Below are 27358 nucleotides of genomic sequence, written 5' to 3'. Positions count from 1 at the left end.
GCGTTGGTTTTTACGCGAAAGTTTCATCCACAATGTTTTTGCTGAGAATTTTTACCTGTAACCTTGTACACTAATATTTATTTGAAAGAAATATATATTATCGATATTCCTTTCAAAACAGTATTATTCATTTTAGTAATCGGCATCTATACGTTATTTTTGATTCATTCATAATTCGAATCAGATTTTTTTTATTTTATCTTTTCGATTTTATTGCATCATTTTAGTAATCGGCATCTATACGTTATTTTTGATTCATTCATAATTCGAATCAGATTTTTTTAAATTTTATCTTTTTGATTTTATCGCATCATTTTAGTAATCGGCATCTATACGTTATTTTTGATTCATTCATAATTCGAATCAGATTTTTTTTATTTTATCTTTTCGATTTTATGGCATCATTTTAGTAATCGGCATCTATACGTTATTTTTGATTCATTCATAATTCGAATCAGATTTTTTTAATTTTATCTTTTCGATTTTATCGCATCATTTTAGTAATCGGCATCTATACGTTTTTTTTGATTCATTCATAATCATCGGCTAAGTTACCCACGCATATATTACAAAGCCGATATTTTAATTATACACATTTCAGGTACACTTTAAAGAAGATAAAATCATCTTTCCACAGAACAAAATTACTAAACGTATTTACTTACTGTCATACTTTAAATTCACATTCTATAAATAAGGTTTTTATTGCATACTCAATTACTGAAGCACAGTTTAAATAGGGAAAAAAAGGGAACCTTAATAAACTACTAAATGAAAATTTTCAAATCTCAAATTCATTCAGATGAAAAGTTTATGAAATGTTTATTAGTTTGTGATAATTGTTTTAAGTTTTATTAACTGCTAAATCTAATTAAAATATTCTCCACTATTTCCTTTGATTCATGTCATATATTTACTTAGACCAGAAAGTTATGCAAATTAAAGGAGGGGCAAAAAGTTTAAACATTTACCGAAGGTTGACTTGCAATAATACATTGAAGAGTATGGAGACGTCTTTGTATTCTCTGGCTTGGTTGGAAAGAGCTGTCATCTGTCGAAGGCTGCGTTGCGGCACAAAGTACCCAACTTTTAAGTGATTGGATTTCAAAGTATTTTATGCTAAGTAACCCATTTTTATGATTTTGATCTATGCAGTGACTTCTGCCTTTGTTAGTCCTCATCAAGTGTGTTGAAGGTGAGGATTTTGAATGTTTTAAATACAAAGTTTCTGGTAGTGACGCCCGTAACTTTACTTTCTACTACTCAGCTCTGCTCGCTAGTATTCCGGTATTAGCCATTTGGTAGCCGAAGTTAAAATGTGCCATTTTAGTATGAGCAGTTTAAACATGCCAAATTTGTGCAGTCTCGGGCTGCGACTCTCTTTTTACACATTAAACTCGACTTGAATTATTTTAATTACACGTCATCTGCTTGGTTTTAACTAGATACCTCTTGAAAGGTAATAAATTTGTCACTGGGAGCTCACTGTGATGTGCAGTCGTTAATGGACATTCGGAAATAAAATAATCAAAATCTCATTTTTTCTCCCACATGCAATTGCCGTGGAGGTAAGAAAGGAAGGAGTGACCAACCGGCACTTAGAAGTGAAGCACTGCTTCGAAGCTTCGGTCACAGATGGGGGTTCTTTGTTTACATTCCAGAAGCTCGCTTGACAGTGTTCTGATAGTATTTCGACACACGACAGTTCCATACAAATCGAAAAAGGGGCACTTTCGCATGAAAGAAACATTCATAGTCTGATGGATAATAGAAATTTGTATAGTTTAGTGACATTTACGCAAAAATCACATCTTGGTTATTTTTCGATAACTAACAACAGCGAATTTGATTATGAATTTGTTTTATAAAATTCTAAGCTGTTGAACTACAAAAATATAAATTTTAACAAAAATGTTATGCTTAAAGAATGAAAAATACCTTACGGTACCTTTAAAATTGTATACGTCTTTCGATACCCTTGATAGAGTATTCGCAACTTTTATTTTATGTTCCAAACGCGAAATGTTTTAAATAAAATTAATTTTTTTCACATCCATATATTATTGTAACATGTACCTTTTAAAATTTTTTAGAGGAGAGGCTTTACTGCTGCTCATTTAAAGCGCATCGGTTTAATTTTATATATCTGAAAAATAATCACTTTAGGCTTACACGTTTTACTTATTTGGGTTAATTAAAAATAAAATCCTTATTTTATTCCCTTTCAGAAATGTTCAGATAAAGTTAAGTACTATTTTAAAGTATTTCGCTAATTTCTAATAATTCTCTAATTTAAAATGAACCGAATAGAGCATTAATTATAAATTGACTTATATTTTTCGATTTAAAAGATGCCTCAGAAGCCAACAAATCATGTCATATTTAAGAAAGTATTTTAGGAAGAAGCTCTATAAATAGAAAAGAGATAATGCCTAATTTTAATATTAATAATACAATAAACTTTGATCTTAATTTTTGTACCTTGACCGAATAAAATCGAATTACCTTAAATTTTTTTTCTAATGTAATTAACGAAAACTTGTGAAAATATTTCATTCAAATTAAACCATTCTGAGAAAACTGTTCTGTGAAAAGTATAGCATTTAATTCCGTTCAGAATGAAAGTGTTTAAAAATATGTTGTTTTCATATACTAAGACTCTGAAGTGTTGTAGAAAAAGATTTATGACGTAATTACAAAATATTTACATCCGATCGCGTCAAAACCCATTGAACTTAATGGTAAATGACCCAATGTTTTGGTCACCACGTAGGGATCTCCAGTGCTTCAGAGCAGGGTACGGGAGAAACCTGTTTAGGGCTACTCCATCTTACTTCCTACCTCCATGGCAATTGCATTAAGTAAGAAATTCCTTCTGTAAAAATAAATCGGAGGCAGACCGTGCTCAGTCTCCACTCTTTCCTTTGATTCATGTCATAAGATTTTATTGATTTAGGAAGGAATTAGTACTCTCCCTATCGTATTCCTTTTGTGGCCAAAATTCGTGCAGTCTTCTGCATAGACCCCTAATAAGTTTGCCATTGTTTATCCCCTATACCTTTCATCTGATTGGTAAGATATGGTCTTGGCCATTTTATGCTTAAGGTTGAAGCACTAATATTCTGGCCCGCTTCTTTTGCGAGTTGATCTACTACTCTTTATTGGTGGCGCATGCGTGAGCTTTCACCCAATCAAATTGAAATATAAAACTGAGAGCTGTTGTCAATTATATCTTAAACTATTGAGGAAAAGTGCTTCAATGATGCAAGATCTTAAAAGCATTATAACTGCTGTACTTACTGACGGGTCCAAATGTTTCGAGAAGTGCAGTTGTACTGAAAATAAAAAGAACATACATAAGTTTACGTAATGAATTATTTACAATAATGTAAACGGGTAATTTCAGATTAGTTGCCTTACCCATTATTCCTAACAATAAGTCTTTGACTACTTTGTAAGTAATAACGTAAATACTATTCGTGTCATACTTTAGTAAATGATCAGCAAACTGAATTACAAAGGGGTTTAGCAAATTAATATTTGTACAAGTTATATTTGTTTCAAAACACATGTTCAGTACAGCAATCAAGTGTAAAATATTTTAGGATTCAATAGCTATTTGATGATTATTTGTTTTTTCTTTATTTCAGATGATTATTTAAAGGCGCATGCAAGATTTGTGTTGAATGACGTCAGGACTGTGACAGCACCTTGTTCGTCTGATATCTAATGTTTTTCTGATCCAAATGCTAAATGTATGGAAGTCAAACTACACAAAATATCGAGTAAGCCATTTTGGACATTTCTCTCCTACAAGTATACTAGATTTAAAAGGTGCTAAATGTCATTTGTGTTGCATTTCGTACTTACGTAGCATCGAAACCATCTTAGTAGAAGTCGCCAAAATTTCGGAATAAGCCAAATTCCATTGACCACACGCAGAGCAATTATTCAGGCAACCCTGTGCATTACAAATATTCAGTTTCCAACGTCACCATTTTAATACGTGTACTTTTTGCTGTATTGCCAATTTCAGTGGCTTTTATAGAAAAATTATGATTATTTTCTCTATTTAAAGACGCTTTTAAAATTCGTGCTTGTAGAATGTTCTTATAATGGAAAACATTTCTGCTGGAATATTGTATTTTGCCACAAAAATCGCTAAAAAAATAATGTCTCAATTGTTTTTCTAAAAGCGATCGCTACGAAATTCTCATTTCAACAAAAACAAAAAGTCGTTTGTAATTATGTTTACTAACTGTTTTGGGGGATCATTATCTAGTTGAAACTCAAAATACGTATGTATGTAACAAATAATAATTCACAATAAAAAATAATCCCTTTGTTGATGTTGTTGTTCCGTAATATTTGCCAAACTGCGTCATATGTATGTACAAATATTTCTTCCGGAGAATTTTTCGAGAAAATGCAGAAGTTTAAATTTCATCTTATATGAGAAACTGAAAAATTCCTCAATTCCAGAACCGGAAATTGTGAAGTTTGCCTAAAAAATCACTAATGGAAATATGAAAATTAATTTTAGTAGCTTGTTTTGTAAATATTTTTCTAATAATAGACTGAAGGTTGAGAAAATTCAAAGTGATGCTTAAACGATTACTAAGTAGCTGAACGATAAGCTGACACGGCAACCGGACGCATTAATGGATTAATCGATTATGGTCTGCATTAATGGATTAATCGATTACGATCTGCATTAATGGATGAATGTTTTATAAAATTTTAAATTGGAAATTTTATTTATAAAATAAAATAAAGATGAAATACATACATATATATATATATAGATTTAATATTAATTTGCTGATAAGGATGAATGATAATGATCTAAAGGCCATTGCAACAGGAACAGCTTTCAAAGTTAGCAATTTGCCAGATTATGTAGGCGGTTGATATTTCGGTTCAGAACGGACTATTCGAGAAATTTTATAGACGTCGGAGGTTTCTCTTATGTGTCATCTGATTTGCTTCTTTGCATCATATTTAATTATTAATTTTAAATTTCGACAGCATTTATTTCTATAGGGAAACTGTGCATGATCTCCGTTTCTTTTTAAATTACTTTATTTTTTTATAAACTTTATTCGAGGAAAATATACAAAATGTAGAGTACACAAAGAAAAATAAGTGCAAAAATTAAGTTTGTCTGAAATAATTTAATGAAATTCATGCAAGTTGAAATTTGAACATTTTTGATAAAAAGCACGCCTCCAACAATAGAGAACAAACTAAGAAATAAGAACAAATAGGCGTTACATACCCCTCTGGATTTCTTTATTAGAGTCTGAAATAGAAAACGGTAGTATGTATTAAATTTGGTGACAGCAGATCTCAAAATAAGAGAATAATATATATTTTAAAACAGTTTTTATCAAGTTATGATGTTCATTCTTACATATCATTTCTGGTATATATAATTCCTCATCATTCTGAGGCATGCAATGTCTGGCATTTTCATTAAACTCTTCAAAACATTTATTGACTGCTGGATTTCTCGACACAAATTTATCCTTGTGTTTTCCTCCCGATGATGACAGAAGCTTCTTGGATTACTTCTTAAGATGCAATATCTTTTTAATATAAATCCGTGCCTGGTTTAGAGTGAGACTTATCTACTTTTAGAGGTCAAAAATAGATGTTTATCCTATATCTCACATTTATTTGGGCATGCAATTATTTCTTTTCGTTTCATTCAAATTCATATCAGCAGTAAACCATAAGATGAAAGGATTTTACTTCCTAGTTTACTATTTAGAGTGTAAATAAAATTCATCTGTTTAGATATATATTCAAAACAGTGAAAAAGTAACAAGTAGGGTAAGTATATACATTCAAATCTAAGTATTTAAAAAATGACCTAAATACCTCATAGCTGCTTTAATTATTAATATTAATCTTGTAAGGATCCTAAGTTTTACTAACGTTTATTTTGTTTTAAATCTTTACTATCACTTCTTATTTTCTACTTCCGGCCAGAATTAAAAGCTTTTACTTATTTATGCAAATTTGTCTGGCGAACGCCAAGTATTTAAGTTGTGGCTTTTTGCCAAGCGAGAGGGAGGAAGGAGTTAGTAGAAGCAGGCCGCTGGCCATAGTAGTTTTACTCGTTTGCTGGTTGCCTTCAAGGCCAGAGGTTTAATCCTCTTGATAATTTTAAACGTATCGTAGTTTTAGCAGCTCTCTGTACTACATACGGCTTTTTGTTAATTAACGGCCAATCTTAAAGTAGGCACTTGTATATTAATCCAAAGTTAGTTTTAGTTAATATTTTTATATTCTTACGTTCAGACCACAAGTGGTTGGTCTCTGTATTCCGAAGTCCGGAAATCTCTGTAAAGATAGAAAAATAGAGGGTTTCGTATACCCTTCCTGTGTGTATTGTCTACTTCACAATTTATTGAACATAGCTTTAGTAAGCTCCCTGTTCCGAGTCAGGACAGTTCATGTTTCCAAAGCAAGTAAAGAGGAATACCAGTCCTGATAATCCTATTGACATTAAATTCATGTTATTAGATACAACTTAACATTACCACTTTCTTCACTCTTAACCAATTGAAGAGTTACAAAAGTTCAATACCATTGCCAGTACAACCTGCATCAAAATAAATACACAGGTAAAAAATTAAAACTAGGTACTTAGAAAAATTGTTTTATTGTCATGAAACTTGGCAAAAACAACCAGGACACAAAAATGAAGAACATAGCTGTATTGAGAGCCAGTAATAGCACATAGAGCTAAGAGGTATTTGCGTGTTAAGTTTAGAAATTTTCGAGCAGTTTTCATAGATGCGAAAATTGCTTTAACACGTAATGTGTCTCATTACGTGTCAGAGATTTCAATTTATGTCTTGGCTTGGGATTTTGGAAGAAACGAGCTATGGAAAAATACTATGCATTGTTATATGCTTAATGTGGATAAGCTTAGATTCAAATTAAGCACTTACCTCATCTATGCCTACGTGTTCACTTTTCTGGAGAAAGAGAGAGATACCAAGGAAAAAAAAAAATCATATACTTTACGTGAAAATTTTACACAAATCAGCTTTGCATTAATGATCGAAAAAAATTCACAATTGTAATTCACAAGAAATAACTTTATTAGGCTTTATAGTTATAAATAATGACATAAAAATCTGAAGCATATACTTACATAACGAATTTTAATAGGAACTAACTTTTCTTCTACTTGCATATCATAACTAATGAAGCTGAAGAAGAAACGAAATTTTATTTCGTAATCATTTTCATATTTCGCTATTGTTCTTAATAACTAATTATATTCACGTAAAATGTCATTTTTATGTTTGATTTCAAGTCTATATTCATAAGATGTACTGTAAATATCTCAGCATACTCGCGTTATTTGCTTTTTTTTAAACACTTCCAAAAAATTTCTTTGGGATGTTTTTTAATTCTCAAATTTCTCATCTTCGCAAACTAGAAAACATTGTTACTTGAGGGAGATAATTTTTACACGTTTTTTTTAAACTTATAACGTCTCATATTCTTTAGTAGGACATATGTATGGCTTTAAATCAAAGAAATATACACTGAAGTGACAAAAGTCATGGGATACCTCATAATATTTTGTCGGTTCTCCTTTTGCCCGGCGAAGTGCAGCAACTCGACGTGGCATGGACTCAACAAGTCGTTGGAAGTTCCCTGCAGGAATATTGAACCATGCTGCCTCTATAGACGTCCATAATTGTGAAAGTGTTGACAGTGCAGGGTTTTGGGCACGAACTGACCTCTCGATGATGTCCCATAAATGCTCGATGGGATTCATGTCGGGCGATCTAGGTGGCCAGATCATTCGCTGGAATTTTCCAGAATGTTCTTCTAACCAATCGCGAACAATTGTGGCCCGGTGACATGGCGCATTGTCATCCATAAAAATCCCATCATTGTTTGAGAACGTGAAGTCCATGAATGGCTATAAGTGATCTCCAACTAGCTGAAAGTATCCATTTCCAGTCAATGATCGGTTCAGTTGCACCAGAGGACCGAGTCCATGCCATGTAAAAACAGCCCAGACCATTATGGAACCACCACCAGCTTGAACAGTGTCTTGTTGACAACTTGGATCCATGGCTTCGTGGGGTCTGCGCCACGCTCGAACCCTACCATCAGCTCTTACCAACTGAAATCGTGACTCATCTGACCAAGCCACAATTTTCCATTCGTTTAAGGACCAACCGATATGCTCACGAACCCACGAGAGTCGCTGCAGGCGATGTCGTGCTGTCAGTAAAGGCACTCGAGTCGGTCTTCTGCTGGCATAGCCCAAGGAAGACAAATTTCGCCGCACTGTCCTATCGAACACGTCCCTCGTACGTCCCACATTGATTTCTGCGGTTATTTGACGCAGTGTTGCTTGTCTGTGAACATTGACAACTCTACGCAGACGTCGCTGGTCTCGGTCGTTAAGTGCAGGTGGTCGGCCACTGCGCTGTCCATGGTGGGAAGTTATGCCTGAAATTAGATACTCTCGGCACACTCTTGACTCTCGGAATGTTGAATTCCCTAATGATATCCGAAACGGAATGACCCATGAGTCTAGCTCCAACTACCATTCCGCGTTCAAAGTCTGTTAATTCTCGTCGTGCGGCCATAATCACGTCAAAGCCTCTTTACATGAATAACTTGAACACAAATGAAAGCTCTGCCAAAGCACTTCGCATTTATACATTTTCTACGCGATACTACTGCCATCTGTATATTTGCATATTGCTATCCCATGACTTTTGTCACTTCAGTGTACTTAACTAAGTAAAAAATTAAGAAAACTGTTATTTATAAAGAAAAGAAGCTCGCTAGTATGTAGCTGATTTTATGGAATACTTCTATACATTTTAATGGCTTCATGTTTGTTTTTATTAACATGCATGACCACTTTCCGAACAATTTATATATGAACTTAACCAGATGTTTAATCTTGTTGATAATATCTCATTAATTTAAAGAACTTTTGCGAGAGCATTAGCAAATTTGTTAATTGTGGAATTCAAATTTTAACGCAGAAAAAGAAGTATTGTATCAAATGAAGTTACTTCAATGAGTTTTACATAAAAGTAACCTTACAAAATAAACCTTTTGTTCATTAATATAAGAATGACTAATTGACGAAATTACTGTTACATTTAAGGCAAAGGCCCACCAGCGGCCGAGCGGTAACGTCGCTGAACACTGGTAGTTCGGTCCGAGGTCCAAATCCCGCGAACAGGCTGGCTGCATGGGTGTTTTCGTGTTTTTCCCCATGTGTAACGTGTATACGAGCCAGTTTCCCTTAGAAAGTCCTCCACGAAGGCATCCCTCCCCTTAGGAAGATAGCCCTAGTGTGCTTTGCGATAATTAAATAAACCAAAAACCAACACCATTTAAGGTAAAAAAATATGTACATAGGGCAGAAACTAAACAATTTTTTTAATTGCTATTGTTTATTAACTTAAAAATAACTGTTTTTAATTGCGATATTTAATTTAGTAATGCTGTAAATCTTACATATATTTAAACAAAATATACTTTTTATCGTAATATTTAAACCAATTAAGGGAAGTCCACTTAAGGATGCATTTAAGGGAAGTTCATACATCATGCAAAAACATTTATGGTATTCTACCCCATGGAAAATATACTCTCCAAAATAGAGTCATGCAATTAGGATTTTTTAATTATCATTCAACAAAATTCATAAACAAATTAAATTAGATATATACAGATATACAACGATCTTTTTCTGGGATATCTTATTCCTATCTTCCCAACGATTCTTTTATGCGATATTCTGACAAAAAAATAGTGTTCTGCTTTTGAATAAATAGTTCAATGAGGGCTAGAAATTCAATGAATTGATGAGGTGTCATGCGGAGGTAATTAAAAGAAATTTCGTTTCGTTCAAGCGCATTTCTTCAATTAAATTATTTGCAAATCCTTGTTGCAGTCATCTCTCACATATTAATATAAATCACTGCATTCTGCTTCTCTAACACAAAGCAAAAACTAAAATAAGTTTTAATCGAACAGAAATTAAATCTATTTTAATTGAAAAATTTAATCGTAAAAGTCAAAATACCACACAAAAATATCACGTTTTCCCTCCCCCCCCAAGTTTCCGATATGAAGCGCCATCTAGTGCCAGCATATGACAACTTTTAAAGCGAAAGTTGCCGCGCTCGTATGAACCAACGACTTCTTGTATGAACAGACGTACGCGGAGAGCGTTTTTTCCGCCTTGCCGCTTTTCGCCCTAACGGACCAGTGTGAACGCGGCTTAATGGTGTTAGACATTAGGATGCCTGTGCATAGTGCACTACCCCTTCTGTAACAGAGTTCATTTCGAAGTAGATTATGACTATAACTTATAGAAAACTGCGATTCTTAATAACGCATTTTTTTTAAATAAAAATTTAGAAAATTTACAACAGTGTAAGCCAGAAAGCTATCGAATTGATCATGAACACTAACAGCTAGTAGTGATGTAATAGAATTTACATACAATGTAAAGCTATATATAGGTTTACAATATACAAAATGTACTACAGTACACAAATAACAACTTATTCACATATGACTTGTTTACTCAGTATAGACGTGGGTCTTTGACTGTTACGTGGATCATTATAGTCATAATTATAAATTTACATTATAGGAATTAAATAAATTGCGCTGAATGGTATGAAAGTTTTTCGCTGGATGATAAAAATAGGTTCTGATTTGAACAATTTTAAGTTCCTCGTGAATCTTACTATTTCTAACATACCAGGGGGATTTGTGATCTGTCGTAGAACACAATTTTCAGCAGTTTGTAATTCTCTCCTGCTTTTGATTTTACCCTTCTTGAAACACTATCTCCTTTCTACCTCATTTGAATACCACGCGAGCTAGAAATGTACAGGCAGGAAAACGAGAAACGAGAACGACAAGAAAGCAAATTAACATAAAATAATTGGTTAATAAGCTAAAAATTCTGTATCTTAATTTCTTGGGAACTATTTCTTAAACTCGTTGACCTATCACAACTGCTTGACTTAAATTGTTTCAAGTGTTAATCGGAAATCCTCATACCAAGATAAGGTTAATTTTTTTTAACTTGCAAGTTTTATAGCTTTTAATTTTAAAATATTTTTTAGCTTTTTGGATCTATAATGGTAAACTAAGAAATTGGCCCAGTGTCTCTCTGAAACTTTGTTTCAGCGGCCTTTTTGAGGGGAAAAAATGAATGTACAACGCCCTCTCGGGAAATTTCATTTAAATGTTTTACAAAAATATGTAATAAAATGAAACTGGAATATTTGCATATTAATGAAACTAGTAGTAAATATAGTCATATTTGAGTAAATTATACAAAGGAAGGAAACAAAAAGTTAACGAGAAAGGCAAGTTTCATCTAGTTTGTCAATATTGGGCTTTCTTTTTATCAATAACATTCTCAAGTTTCCACCATTAGTTACTTGAGACCGATTTCTTTTTCCAGTAATTAAAATTGTTACTGAACTCAAGTTCAACAAATTAGACGAAAATAAATGAATGATATGAGAAATTTCTGTATAATATTCCATAAGCCAGATTATAGTTCAGGCCTTTATGAAAGCCTTATTTGATTCTTTAATGAAGTAGAAATCTTTAAATTAGATTAAAACATGGATTATACATCTCATTCTTTAAAGACAAGTGTTATGAATTTATAGAGGACAAATTAGAAATATTTAACTTACTCGCAGGGCTGGTTATAGATTTGCAGTAACTGAGTGCATTGTTCAGCAATGCGGGAGGCATCTGCAATAATGCATATTTTGAGCATTTTATTACATTAAATCGTAGAAAATACTGGCAGGATAGATTATGTATTAAGTGTAATTACTGATTTCCCAGACAGATTTAATGAAAACGTACAAAGTTTGAAGAAATATTAAAACAATTTTCATTTTCGTTTGCCATTAAATAAGAATCTGATTCTTTTCCTAATTGACATACATTTTTTCTTAGCTTCCAAGATTCCATCGATTGCAGTACACACCTCTTAATTTCAGTGCTCTAGAAGAAAATTTTTTTTTCTAAGAAATTAATGAAATAAAACACGAAAGTACAACTAGCAAAAATATTTTATGAAACCACTTCGATTTATCAACAACAAAGACAGACCAATTAATTTTAGTAATTTCAAAAACTGTTGCTTCCGAGTAATTAGTAATTTGGAAAAAAGTATGTGATTTTAAGAGATCCATGGTTTTTAATATCGATTGTGTGAGAATAAAATATGCATCTTGGAAGCAAAGAATTTGTAGACTCATTAGGTTATTTTGATGCTGGAGACATGGAAAATGGGCAACGACTTCGCCGAGACTCGAACTTGGACTTTTCGAATACGCGTCGAGTGTGCTAACCATTACAACACGAAAGCATGCAAAAGGAGGGAGGGAATACATTTTAAATGTCGATTGGGAATTAGGGGACCCAGTAGCCAAATCCTGGTGGTGAAGAATCATCATCCACCATCTTTTAGTGCGGGCCACACTGTAGAGTTACTAGGTTACTTTGATGCTGGAGACAGGAAAAATGTGCAATTCCCTCGCAGGGACTGGAACCTGGACCTTTCGAATACGCATAGAGTTTGCTAACCTTTACACCCCGAAGACATTTGGAAAGGAGAGAGAGAGAATACCTAATAAACTACGATAATTAATCATTCTAAATATTTCATCGTATTTTAAATAATAGGTTGTTTTATTAAATACTCAACTCAGGTTTAAATTCTAACCTATAATCAGGTGAGTAAATAATGTTGCCAGTGGAATATTGATTAAAAACCTCTGAAAAATAATAATTTTATCAGGCTTTCGATTGCCAGAAAATGGTCTGTTTGCGTTCGGTTTATCCGACGAATAATATTAATAAGATCTAATTTTTTTTAGAAAAACCTTCAAAAGGAAAACGGTTCTAAAGCAATCAGACCTTGAAGACGTTGCCATTGTTAAATTCTTAATATTTGACTGTTTTTCGTTCCTGTTTGTATCGCGTTAGCGATTTGCATTGCATTGACCCGAAAAGTTATGGAAAGAATCATTTTTATTCTGACTAGAAAGCTAATGGAAAGAACCATTTTATGGTAAGAACCGATGTTACAAGTACCTTTACTGCGCAGTGTAAAATAGTATTTCCGAAGACGATAGACATAAGAATCACTCATCTTCTTTCCCTTAAAATATTTTCTGTTACTTGTAACATCACTAACATTTTTGGAATCTTATCATGGTAAATATAACTTTTAAATAGCAAGAGAGATGCGTTGATAATGCGATAACACGTTGCTAATGGGAATAGGGTAATGCTAGTAGCAAAACAGGAAGAAAATTTAAAAAAAAAACAGATGTATGCGTACGAAAACGAGGACACGTTATATACGTCTCTGACCGTTGGCGGCTAATATTTCCTGCCAATATATCAAGACCAACGAACTAGAAGTTGAACTTACGAATTTAAAATATTCATAAGGTTCCAAAACAAACATTTCCTTCCCTAGTATTTAGCTACATCGTGCTTTAACGATCGTGCAGATGCGTAGGAAACCAACAATGGGCGTTTTTGAACTTCTGTATTTCGGCTATGTGATCTGGAGCTTTCGTGCTAAGATCTTGAGCGTTTATAGTGCAAAAGTAATATTTTCCTCCCTGCATTTGCTATGGCGTTTCACTTTCATATCTTGTCGCAAATGAGTTAATAGGTTTGCATAATAAATGTCTGTTATTGTGGTATTATGTGGCATATCATCAGTAAACAGCAGTATGTTTTTATATACTGTAGGGATTTTTATTTATTTTAACTAACAAGTTAAAATTCATTTCCCTAATTGTCAGTGCCAGAATATTTAAATTTTGTAGCACGCGTGAAGGAATGCAAATTTCTACTTTAAAGAAAGTATTTAAAAGCCGAGTTTCGGTAGAAGAGGGGACTTAGTCTATAACCACCCCCTCTGCTTTTTTTTTTTTTTTTTTTTTTTTTTTTTTTTTCAAAAGTTTTCAGTTTCCTTGTTTGTAATTTTATGTATGCTTTTTTTTTTTTTTTTTTTTTTTTTTTTTTTTCCAAAATTAAATGCGCATCCCTTTTTCCGCCTTTTTTACTACTTTGCAATATTTGCACCGAATTACTAGAAATTTAATTTGAGCATTTTTTTTATTTATTTATTATTATTATTATTTTTAATTTATATCATAAACACCTCAAGTATTGATTTAATTGTTATAATACTTTGCATATCGTTATTGTATTCCTGCGTCAAGTACATTTTTAAATTATTATCATATGTGTCATTTTACATATATAACTGTTTCATTAAATCATTTCATTTAATGCTTTATTTGCTGTGATGTTTGTCAGGTATGAGTAGATTAAGTGGGGCATTGTTTTAAAACAACTAATGTAATCACCTAACGCAATGTATTATCGTATTTTGGTCACTCATATATCACCTATTTACATCATTCGTAAATAACTATTTATGTGTTATAAAACACTTTGCATTACTACAGTTATGTCAAACAACATAAATTTAATGTGTCACGTTTCATATTCAGTCGTATTTAACTTATAGTACTATTCGTACTTTATCATAGCTCTATCTCATAATATTAAGGCAATATACTATGGAATACCATTAAATTATCTATTCATGCATATTATTAATAAATGCACTATATTATTGTGCAATAATATTATATACTGACGTTTTTCTTATTGTCATATGTAGCATCTTATGCAAGATGTCCTGTAATCATTTTTGTAAAGTACTTTTCAGTGACATTCCTGATTAAGAGCTAAGAGCAATTAATGGCACTTGGTCTTTCAGCTATTGCCTTGTTGTGGTGGCTCCTTGATGGCACTTGGTCTTTCAGCTATTGCCTTGTTGTGGTGGCTGCTTGTTGTTTTTTCCACTGATCAGGCATCATTCCGTTTGGTTTTACCTTAGGTCGGAAGCCTGATCAGTGGCGCATAACCATAATCTCTGCTGTAGATACGTTTGATTATTGCTGGTTCACGTGGCTTAATTGCATTTATTTCCTGCCACTAGTTTCGAAAGGGGTTTAAGTAACGGGATCTCGCTGAGCCCTGTAGGTTAGTTCCGTCACTTGTTAATATCTTCAACTTTTAGTTTATTATCTTATTTTCAGTTACCGCCCAAGCAGAGGCGAAGTTTGTTAGCGTCGAGTTGACGCATTGTAAGTTTTAAAGAATTAATTAAAGGGTACTTTTAACCCTTCTCCTGTGTAGTTACTACTACTACTACTCCAGTCCTTCATACAGAAGGTGAACCTGTTTGGACTTTGCAGTCTAAACAGGTTACAGAAGTTTGATAAGTTAAACAGGTTTGATAAATCTGCTGTGTTTAAGTGTTAAGTAAACAATTCATAGCACTAAGATGGCATGTTTTTTCTCAGTTCATGAATCATGATCTGTTGTGTAAAGCAAAGAATTCCTAGCACGAGCAAGGCACATCCTTTTCTGATTTCATGAATCATGATCAATTATCCTGTTACAGCCCTGATTAGGGCCTATAAAAGTCTTAATTTGACCCTGTAAGTATCATCTTACATTTTCATTTTAGCAAGTTTTGCATATGCCTTCACCTTGCTATTCAGATTTTTTTTAAATTTCTTTCCAGTAACAATGCATTGTTCATTGATTAATGAACCAACTGTGGCTATAGCTAACTGTAAGACTGACTTTTCAATTTAATTATTATGCTTGTCAATTTATATGAAAACTGTATTAGTGGTATGTGTTTTAGTTACATGGCGTCATGTTTTCCTACTTTTTCCCTGCTTATAATTTTTCTTACTTTGTATGCGCTAAAACCAAGGAAAAGTGAAAGCAAGGAACGTATTTTGATTTTGCGAAATATGCAGTATAGGACTATGTGTCGATCATTGTTTTGAATTAGTTCACACACAGCAGATTTTTTAAATTGGAATTTAATTACCTACAGGTAATTCTTGCTTAGTTATTATTATTATTATTATTATTATTATTATTATTTCGTATTTGTAATTTTTTTCATATTTATATTTCTCATTCATTTCATATTTATTTCTGTGTGTATAGTTATGATTTTAGTATTTTGCCTGTTTAATTTATTTCTATTAATGTGATGTTCTTTATATTAATACACATTAAAAACAAGTACATTAAATACGCAACTTCAAAAATTGAAGTCATAATATCAAAATGGTGATTTTATACCTTTTTTTTTTTTTTTTTTTTTTTTTTTTTTTTTTTTTTTTTTGTAAAATTAGGCTTAACTTATGAAACTGGCAGCAGGTCCGGTCACGTGATTGCGCTTCGTTATCCCGGGGCTGGTCTTTAAATAAGGGGTTAAAAAATGCTGTGTCTATGACCCTAGACCAGGGATGGCCAATCCGCGGCCGGCGCGCGTGCGCGGAGTTTTAATAGTGGTACACGAAGCCTTATTGAATTAAAAGATTTGAAAAAATAGCAATATCGTCTGTATCAAATCCGTCGATGACTACACACATAAACACATTAGAATAAATACAATAATTCATTTCTCTGCAAAACGTTAATTGTTACCCAAATTGTATTCCAAATCTAAAATATTGACCTACAACAGCAAACTGCACTGAAATGAAAATATAAGGAACTTATCTCAGCTACAAGTGATCCAAATTACACGAATTTTGGAAATTTATACCAACAAGCAATTTTTCAAAGTTACACAAATTGGCTGCCAGATATTGTTGTAAGTTTGGATCAACGTATGTTTGTAAACAAATATTTTCTATTATGGACAGAATAAAAATAATTCAAAATATCGTTCAAGATTAACTGATATGCTCCAAAAACACCAAATTTTGTTAGCACTTTGAAGAATTAATCATAATATTATAAGGTGTTTTCTCCTCCATTTCAACTTGCCTTCTTGGTGTAATGGTAGCACACTTGGCGCGTATTTGAGAGGTCCAGATTCGAGTCCCCGAGAGGGCATTGCTCATTTTTTATGTCTCCTGCTACAAAATAACCTAATGACTCTACAATACAGACGACTTGGCAAAATCTACATGTTAAAAAACCACATTTATTAAGTACTGGTTGTTTAATAGCTGTTTAGAATTAAATGTTTCAAACTATTCATTTTTATTTTATACATAAGCTAACTGACTGAACCTTTAAAAATGTTTACTAACAATAAAACCGTAGATTATACATTTGTTTTATCTATTATATTATTTCTTAAATGTCTACCACTCAGACGTAGAAAACGAATGTGCTATTTGCATAAAAATCCCATAATCAGCCTTATAAATAAAAAAAAAAAAAAATTCACCGTTTATATTTTTAGTATGTTGGATAAGTGAAAAATGGCACGCATAACTTTTACTTTTTTTTTCAGGTACAGGCACTCTTCCCGAAAAGGTTGGCTACCCCTGCCCTAGATTGTGTCAATTAAGCTATACTTTTAAGTAGAGAGAATAAAAGATGACAATTTGGGGATTTTTCCCTTTTTTTTTTTTTTTTTTTTTTTTCTTTTCCCGTTAAACAAGTTTAGAAAAATTGATCGGATTAGAAAAGTTTGTGAAATCTTTACAAATATTTTCAAGTTAAAAAATTCATATATCAAGAATAGACTGAGAATTTGTATGGATATTAAACATTAAAGGAGAAGACATATTTTTCCCCTCATAAAACTGAATAATTTATGAGGAAAGTTTCTTCTTATTATACGTAAGTTTGCTTATAACCACATGAACATTACCGGTAAAAAAGAAACAAAGCACAGAAACTGTGCGAGACCCTAGTTAAACTAACATTACTTAAAAGGCTTTTCGTAGAAGAAATGAACAACTCCACCGATAATTTAAATCTGCTGCGCAAAGAAATTGTTTGATATAAACGTTTTGATATTCATGATTAGCTGATATTTTCTGTGATTATTCGTCTGTTGAATGCTACACACCAGCATGATTTCACAAATAAAACCCGTTATTAAGAATTAATAAGAGCTGTCAATGAAATTGTAATGTAATTAATGAAAATTTATGAGCATTTCAAAAAATAGTAAATAAAATAATAAAAAAAAAAGAAAGAAAGAATCTGAAATTTTCAGATTTTAAATTACGTCCAAAGGGACTTTTTTTTAACGTTTTGTGTGTTACCTTTATTTATTAACGACGATTAAGCAAAATACTGAATTTATTTCAAATTTTATATTTTCTAAGGTAACAGTGAGAAAAATTAATTTATTTTCAGAAAATGCAAAAAGTTATGTTGCAGAAAGTGAAGAATTTTATAATTAATAATCATAAAACTATCTTAGAGGTAGTGAAACATATCACGTCCACTACCTCCTAAAGAAGACAATTTGTAAATTTGATTAAAATTTCTCAAAGCACATTTGTTGTCGTTGTTGTGAATAATTTCATTTCTTTGACCTAATCAGAACAAGCCTAAGAATTTTATTAAAGGATGCAAGATATCGTCTGTCGTTGTCATTGAGACGCATTTTCTGAAAATAAATTAAGGTACTATTCGGTTTCGAGGGCCGTAAAAAATCGCCAAACTATTGTTGATGCCAATGCTGCCAAAAATAATTGCTGCAACCCTAATAATTGCGGCAAGAAAGGAAGTATAATAGTAAATAACTATTTAAGATTGATGTTTTAATTTAGATGAAAGGTTAATTTCATATAAAGGTTAATTTTATATGAAAAAGGCTAAACATGACTGAATGGAAGTATAATAGTAAATAACTATTTCAGATCATTATTATAATTTACATAAAAATTGCTAAACATAACTGAATGGATGCCTTCATCGCTATTTCGCTACCGACTCATCGCTAAAGCATAATTTCATCTCGTTGGTTGTTCTAACGTAATTTTCTATACTGAATGATGCCTTTTCTTTGAAAATATTCTCGGTAAAGTGCAGAATCGCTCACTTATTTGTATGCCGCTTTTTAGAAGGGTAAAAACAATTGGATTTTTGTTAATTTTCTTTTACTTTTTAAGTGAAAATAGGTCGATGTGTACATAGATAAAGTCAAGGGTGGGCGCAGTGCCATTTTTGTGCAATTCTAGGATTTTTTTTTCAAGTGAAAATAGGTCGATGTGCACATGAATACCGAGTATGTGCAATTCTTAAAAACGCGTCAAGCAGTGGATGATTCTGCACTTTACCCAAAATTCTATTGCCGACTTTTCGTCAGGGCAATTCCCAAATTGTTAAATCCATAGAATATCAAAAAAGGATTTAAAATTTAAAAAAAAAGGATTTAAAAATTAAGCTAGCATTTCAATGGCGTCTTAAGAAATATAGAACTATATAAACTTACGCAATCTGAAATCAGCGCGTACGCTAGATTTGGCGCGCTGTTAAATGGGCGCGTTTACTAGATTTGGCGCTTTTGCGCATACATTTTCGCTGCAATTTTTTTACGGCCCTCGAAACCGAAGAGTACCTAAATTAATTGTTCTCACGGTTACTTTAAATACTGGTACTGAAGTTAGTCATTTTCCTTCAAGCGATTGCAAAGGTTTCCAAAGAAGAAATCTTCTGGAAAGATGTGTGGTCTTCTTAAAGAGGTTTCAGTACATTTGTAACCTGAAGAACTTCGTTATTTTTGAATTTATTATAATTAATTCGAGTTTTTAGTAATGCATTATATAATATTTTCAAACGGTTCTTGAAATTGTAAAATATCACTTAGTAATATTTAATAATAGTTTTCGCTGGAAATACTCACTCTGGCAGCCTTCGCAATGCCTGCAAACTGTGGTATTATGGGGATAATCAACTGTGAAAGGAACACAACCCATTTCAGCCAGAGAAAGATTGTACTTGCATTCCTCAATCACCATCTATGATAAAAATTTAATAAAGTAAGTTTTGCTTAATTTGTGCTTTCTGTAGAAACTAAAGCAATTTATAAACTCTCAACTTTTATTCATAAGAAATTTAAGTAAAATTTCAATAATTCGTTCTTAGAGCAACATAATACATATTTCTGTATGAAAGCAAATATTAAGATATCAACGGAATAATAAGCATGAGTAAATATAAAATTAATAAATTGAAAACAACTTGTACGTTAAAAAAGTCAACATATTATTACTGAATTAAAATCTATATTATCGCTTACAAATATTTCTAATCTTTGTTTGTAAGTACACTCTACAGAAAAAGCATACAATTCTATATCTCCCGTTCTACAAAATTTAACTTGTGGTTTTCATGTATCGAAAGCGCGACTTCGGATTTTTATTAGATTTACATATAGCACTGTTCTAACATAGGTATTTGCACACAAAATCGGACTTTTTTTTCCGAAATGACATACCAATTTTTTTCATCGTTTCAATTTTACTACTCAAATTACGCTTAAATGTTAAATCTCACTAAATTTTATAAAATTTAATGTGAAATATATCGAGATATTTAAAAATTTATCTTGGCACACTTTTTTCAGTTTGCGCCAAGGTTAATTCACTTGGCGAAATTCTTAATTTATGGTAACCTAATTTTCTTTTCCTTTCATTGTGCATGAGAAGGGAGGAAGCTATCATTCTTTCAAGAGATTTTCATTGTATAATATATCCAACCATTATCCATTGTTTTAAATATATCCATTGTATTTATACCAACATTGAATGTATTTTGTGTTTTTCACGGTATAATATATGTTCATAATTTGTGGCATACTTAAGTCTATATTTCATCCTTTTCAAATGTATAGTAACACATTTAACTGTCTGCATCAATTTATTTGCTGCATAAGGATCACAAGTGTCATGACAATTTTAAATGTATATTTGTGTTACCAACATTGAATGTATTTTATATTTTTATTGTATAGTATTGTATAGTATCTACTGTATCGTATCGTATTATGGTATTGTTTTGTATTGTATAGTATCTTATATCAGTTGGCTTTATACAGGTTAAATATGTTAATTTTTATTCATTATAATCGTTTAATTAGCTTTGTATTGTATTGTATTGTAGTATTGTATAGTATTGTATGGTATCTCATATAAGTTATCTTTTATGCAGGTAACTGCATCAATTTATTTGCTGCATTAGGATCACTGGTGTCATGACAATTTTAAATGTATTTTTGTGTTACCAACACTGAATGTATTTTGTATTTTCCTCACTAGTGTCATGACAATTTTAAATGTATTTTTGTGTCACCAACACTGAATGTATTTTGTATTTTCATTGTATAGTATTGTATAGCATCTACTGTATCGTATTATATTGTGGTATCTACTGTATCGTATTGTATTGTGGTATTGTATAGTATTGTATAGTATCTTATATCAGTTGGCTTTTAGTACAAGTTAAATATGTTAATTTTTTTTTTTTTTTTTTTTTGTATTGTATTGTATTGTAATATTGTATAGTATTGTATGGTATCTTATATTCGTTAACTTTTATGCAGGCTAAATATGTTATTTTTATTCCTCATAATCGTATAATTAGCCTTATTGCATGTTTTTCCCACAATACCACGTGATCAATTGTATTGTACCGCTCTTGCATTTTGTTACATTGTATTCTTTTATTTTTATTTCTTTTGGTATATCCTCTGTGTATTGCTGTAATCATTTACATTCATTATTTCACTATGTTCTCTATTTTTATGTTATATTGTCATTAAGTCTAATTCTACTGTCTATATTTTACTCATTGTATATTATTGGGCTGCCCAACATCAGACTGTACTTTAGCTTATGTATATTCTATATTTGTGTGTATTACACCTTTGTAAAATTTTTGCTTATTGTCAAAACTCGCCCTTTTTGTCCCTGCATGCTTTTGTTATTTTATTTAATAAATGTAGGGCCTGGGCGGTTGTTGGGACTGTCTTTCGTGGGCATTTGGTCTGTTGGACTGCCCCCGGGTTGAATTTGGCTCTGGGTTTGGGCGCCCGGTGCGTGGCGTCTTGTGATTTCTCTTTAGGCTCTAGATATAGGTGGACGTGGTGCTATACCGATTAACCTTTTGGTAAAGGGACAGTGCCCACGTCCTCCGTTGCTTATCGCTTATCATTCTTTCAAATAATTTTAACAAATTGCGTAAACAACATTAGGCGTTATTATCGCTTATAATAAATATGCCAAATTTCAAAACAAGTCAGTATATAAATTAATGTATATCTTGGGAAATTTTAAATTAAAAACTCCAATTTTTTGCTGGTATACCCAGATATGCATCTACTTTAAAGTGATGGTAAAAATTTAAAGTTATAATTCAGAAGTGCTTATGAAAAATTTATAAAAAATAGAAATTTAAAAAATAAAACCAGAAAAATGTGTGAGAATTTTATTAGAATTAAACCTAAATTTTTAACTGCGAAAAAAGGAATAGAGTAAGTTTAATTAAAAAAAAAAGAGATATTAATAAATATGTACCAAATTCAAGTAACACAGAGAAGCTAATATTTTAAGAGCTAATGTTTAAAAATCTACTCGTGCGATTTAAAAAAAAAAAAAAAAACTTGGCAGTTAAACATAATTTGAATCGTAAAATCGAAATATGGAAAAAATTGTATGTTCATTGAGAAAAATTTGATGTTAGTATTTCATGCACTCCGCTCTTTAGAACTGCACTCTAGCTGCTGCTCTCGATAGCCCCTGCGTGATAGCTATCGGCCTAGGGCAGCAATCCTCAACCGATGGTAAGCAAGAGAAAAACAAGTGGGACGCAAAAAGAAACATAGTATTTTTAATTATTAAATTCTAAAATTAAGTGCCCCAACACCTGGTTACGTTTTTTTTTCTCTAACACTCGTAAATTTGTATGATCATCCTTTAGCAAAATAATCCGATTTATTTTCACAAATATAATTTTAGCCATAGACATAACAAAATTTGCCATAAATGATGTTTTTAAAAGGAGTAATAGAAATGGGTGCTGTATTTAATAAAAAATAAAAGCAAGTTTCTATAAAAAAGATAACAGTTATCTCATTAACAGGAAAACATTCTGGATTGATTTCTCAAATAAGGAAAGTCGCTCCTGAAACTGAATTTACTTACTGCTCCTTTCGTTGTGAAGCTTTAGTAACCAAAACAATCCCCAAGAAAACCTGGAAATCGTTTTGAATCAAGCTGTGAAAATTGTCAATTTTATTAAAAGCCGAGCTTTATATTCAAGAATATTTACGATTTTATGCCAAGAGATGGGCAATGACCATGAAACGCTTTTGTTACATAAGTAGATGGTTATCCAGAGGCAAAGTTTTAAATCGTCTTTCTGAACTTTTATCAGAAATTCAAATTTCCCTCTGTGATTCAAAATTTGAATTCCAAAATTGTTTGTTTATTGAATTATGGTTGGCTTGTTTAACATATTTAGCTGATATTTTTGGAAAGTTAAAGGAATTAAATTTAGGATTATAAAGACAAAGTGTTAATTTGTTTATCATTAGAGATAAAGTAAATGCAATGATAAAAAAATTCGAGATAATAATATTTTAAGCTTTTTACCACTTTTAGAAGGTTTTCTAACAGAAAATAATTTGAAAATAAAAGAATTAGCATCTGACATTAAAAATCATCATCGTTTTTTATTGTTAAATAATTTCAACATGTATTTTCCGAGGATTATGAAAAAGAAAATTGGATTAGGAATCCATTTTGTTCAAATATACTTGAAATTTATTTCGTGAAGGAAAAGAACAATTGATAGAAATTTCCTGCGATCGAACTCTAGCTGAAGATTTCAAAAATAACACACTTGTTAACTTTTGGGTGAACCCCAAAAAAAGAATTTAAAGGCAATTCAAATAAATCTATTAAATTTTTATCGCCTTTTTGGACAACCTATTTGTGTGAACAAGGAATTTTCTTCAATGTTATATTTGAAAAATATATACAGAACAAAATTAAAAGTGGATCCTAATTAACGGTTAAAACTAATTGAAATAAGACGAGACATAAACTGATTTTTCTTAAACAGGCCCAAATTTCGCACTAAATGTTAGAACTAAACTATTATAACTTAAATTGTGTTAATTAAAATGGTAACCAATTTTTAATCTAATTTTGTTATGTGTACATATTTAAAACAACTAACCAACAGGTTGTGCAAATGAGAAAATATATATTTTATTTTAAAATATTTCTGTTGAGAAATTTAAAAATAATCATTTTAAAATGTAGTGGTATTACTAAAGTTTTCCCGTTATTGTTTAGATGGCACGCGTTAGTGAAAAGGTTGAGAACCGCTGGCCTAGAGAGTATAAGACCCTAGGTCAACGGATTTTGATGTCTGATACGCTCACATAGGAAGAAGCTCCTCCGACAAGTCTCATTAGGAATCCAGGCCGCTGACTACTCAGCTATCCCTGATAGTAGCTCTCAGAAAAAATAATGGAATAAGTAGAATCATTGCAAATTTAATTTAATTAATATTCAATAAACGAGTGTTATACGGCCCAGGTGTAACTGTCCTCGAAAATTTTCGAAGCTGTATTTTATTAAACACTCTTTCAGATTCAACTGATTTATTTTAAAAGTTGCAATAGTGTTGAAGTTAGTTTTTGATGTATTTGATATTGATATTTAGATACTTACAAAGCTTCTTGTTACAGATGAAATAGAGAACATTTGTAATAATTAAGGAGAATTTTGTAAGGCAGAAAATTTGATTTCTTAGAAATTGTAATTTACTTAGTAATGCTATTACTTACGGTGTTACATACAGGTGAAGCATATGAATGTGCTGGTCGGATCACTGCTTTATAAGTATACAGTTTTGTCCCTCTAATGAGAATTTGAAATTTCTACCAATATATATATATGGTTTGAGTAATCTGAGGATATCGTAAACAATGCTAATGATTTTATTCATGTGGGCAGTTACAATCCTTTTAAACAAAAACTATATATGTTATTTTATAAACGCTACCTGTTTCTGATGCCATATTGAAAAAGGTAAGCAAGTTTTACCCGATTATGTCACGTGATAAGGACTCAGTCAGCTATTGGCTGTTCGTTTATGTCGCGGACGAAAAAGCTGAACGCGAGCGAACTCAGTTTTATGTCTTTTGCGTAATGCGAATTTACGTCGGCGAAAAACAACTAGCGGCAACTACGTCGCGAGCGTACTCGTGTCAACGAGCCCTCAGTAGGCGAAGAAATGCGGTTTTGGAAATTCAGTGCTGAGTGAACAGTGTGAATTGTTTTATCAAGGGGGGGGGGAATACCGTTTATAAAATACTGAAATATAATGCTAATTACTACGTTAGAACTTCTAGAATATTTGAAAAGATTTTAAACTATCCTATGTTAGAATTCTGCTTAATATACTGATGTTCGGTAGAATTATCATCATAAGATTTATGGTACAATTTTAAAGAATTTTCTTAGGCCTTTTTCTTTACAGCAAAAATATACCAAAAAATATTACTATTTGGTTTAGAGATCCTGTTCCATTTCTTGCTAACCAGGGAGATACATAGTCTGTACAATTAGTTTGATAAGGCGGTGGTAAAAGATGCTTTTCTTCCTGGAAATAAAAATAGAATACTAGGCCACAAATATTGAAAAGAAGAGATTATTCAACAAAAATAATCGTGAGTCTAAATTCCTTTTTCAAAGGTTTTTTAGGCAATTATTTCTACTGGAAAGTATGCCTTGCAAATAATAAAGTAACTTCCGAAATGTGCTTGCACTGCTTTATGAAAACATTACTACATAATCACTTTAATGTGATTATGTAGTAATGTTTTCATAAACACTTTCCGATTCTGAATTCCCTAAAAGTTTTGTAAACGTGCATGAGGTAGAGCCACTTTTACAAATGGTACTATTTTTAATTCAATAAGTAAGGTATTTAAATTTACTATATAAGCTATTTGCATCTTTCGACAGTCACTTGCCTGAGTATTCGCTGTTTCTCTCTTTTCTAAGCTCATAGTACATTCAACATTTAACTCAGTCATTTAAGTTGCTTCTTTCTTGTAAAATCTAATTGTACTTTAATTTAATACGTTTAACAAATTATAATGATTTTTGACTTTGTATTAAATGCAATTTTATGTACACATGATATTTCATGATGCAGATAAATGTCTCTTTAATCTTTAGACTAATGCTAGCGGTTTTACGAAATAAATTAAATAAAGCTGACCTTGGACTGCGAATTTAACGACAATAACTTGGACTGCCACAGTCATTTAACCCATTAAAAAACCCTTGATATCCGTTCGTTAAGTCTAAAACAAAACTTTGGTGGTTGAATTTAGTTTTCAGTCGGTATTACATTCACAACGAACTTTCTTCCCCAATTTCTCTCATCATCTCTCAACATCATAATTAAAACAACTAACCGTTTATATTTATAAAGTTTTAATATTGTAATAAAGTTTTAAAGAAATCTCGCCATTTTTGAACGAACAACAAACTTTATATTAGTCAAAACTTACAGAATAACTGGAAAAACAGTTTTAAGCGCGCTCATCGTCTGCGGATATTCCTTGCGGATAATCGTCTGCGGTAATTTACATTTCTTAGTGGAATTATGTTGGTAGCGTAGCAACGCAAATACGTTACAATATCTTTCCTTTTCTTTACAGTACCTTTGTAGTATTTTAGTGCAGTCATCTCTTGCTAAAGCTGGTTTCGCCTTTTGGAAAGTTGCAAAAATAATCTACTAATTATGTGAACGAATGAAGATTTCTGCACTGGTATAACTGCAATTCTTCTTCTAGGAAAAAAAATCAAAGAAACCAAAATTATTCAATTACCTGTTTGAGTTTGATTTGGTACCGCTTCCCACCAAGAAATCCCATACCAGAAGAATATGGACTGCCTGTAACGTACGGTGAATGAATTGCCAACTGTATTGAGGAGGAGCTGGGGTAAACATATTTGGGATATTGTATTTTATCTGGTTCAGCGTTCTTATCTCTGTCAGAAATATCCACATAGAATTCTAACTCAATTCCTAAAACAACAAACTTTGTGGCATTATTTGTATTTGAAATTTTTTTTTTATAACTTAAAATTTAATTATGCTACTAGATTCATGTATTAGTCTTCCATGTAAAGGTTACTTAACACGAATCATTTTAAAGAAAAATAGATCTGGATTCAAAGCTCCAGTACAAAAATTTAGAATATTTCAGTAGCTACACTTTTCTCATATAACAAGATAGTAGTTGGATTATGAGTATTATCTACAGCAGGAAGGGGAGTTAAGCCTGTTTGATTGATTTGCTTTATTGTTCTTAATTTTTTAAAGTGCATTTTATGATGAATCGTTTTGGGATCCAAAGTAATTTTAATAATAACTTTTATTTTGTTTCAGTTAACATATTTTA

At 31.7% G+C, this 27358-nt stretch overlaps 1 protein-coding gene across 1 annotated transcript in view; it reads right to left on the bottom strand.

Moving 5' to 3' along the window:
* Positions 1-27136, bottom strand: part of LOC118192830 (uncharacterized) — a 32113-nt gene extending 4977 nt beyond the window's left edge. Inside the window, exons 1-8 of the mRNA XM_085810357.1 lie at positions 26783-27136; positions 25444-25542; positions 19772-19886; positions 11733-11793; positions 7169-7226; positions 6963-6989; positions 5279-5302; positions 3301-3335 (exon numbers count right to left, since the gene is read on the bottom strand). Coding sequence (XP_085666483.1) covers positions 3301-3335; positions 5279-5302; positions 6963-6989; positions 7169-7226; positions 11733-11793; positions 19772-19886; positions 25444-25542; positions 26783-26827 — 464 coding nt within the window. The 5' untranslated portion in view covers positions 26828-27136. The remainder of the gene's footprint in view (positions 1-3300; positions 3336-5278; positions 5303-6962; positions 6990-7168; positions 7227-11732; positions 11794-19771; positions 19887-25443; positions 25543-26782) is intronic.
* Positions 27137-27358: the final 222 nt, after the last annotated feature.

This window comes from Stegodyphus dumicola, chromosome 2 (genome assembly GCF_044657685.1).
Source record: "Stegodyphus dumicola isolate Sdum_Otavi_A_Nest chromosome 2, ASM4465768v1".
Taxonomy (NCBI): Eukaryota; Metazoa; Arthropoda; class Arachnida; order Araneae; family Eresidae; genus Stegodyphus; species Stegodyphus dumicola.
This window is presented reverse-complemented; position numbering and strand designations above follow the sequence as displayed.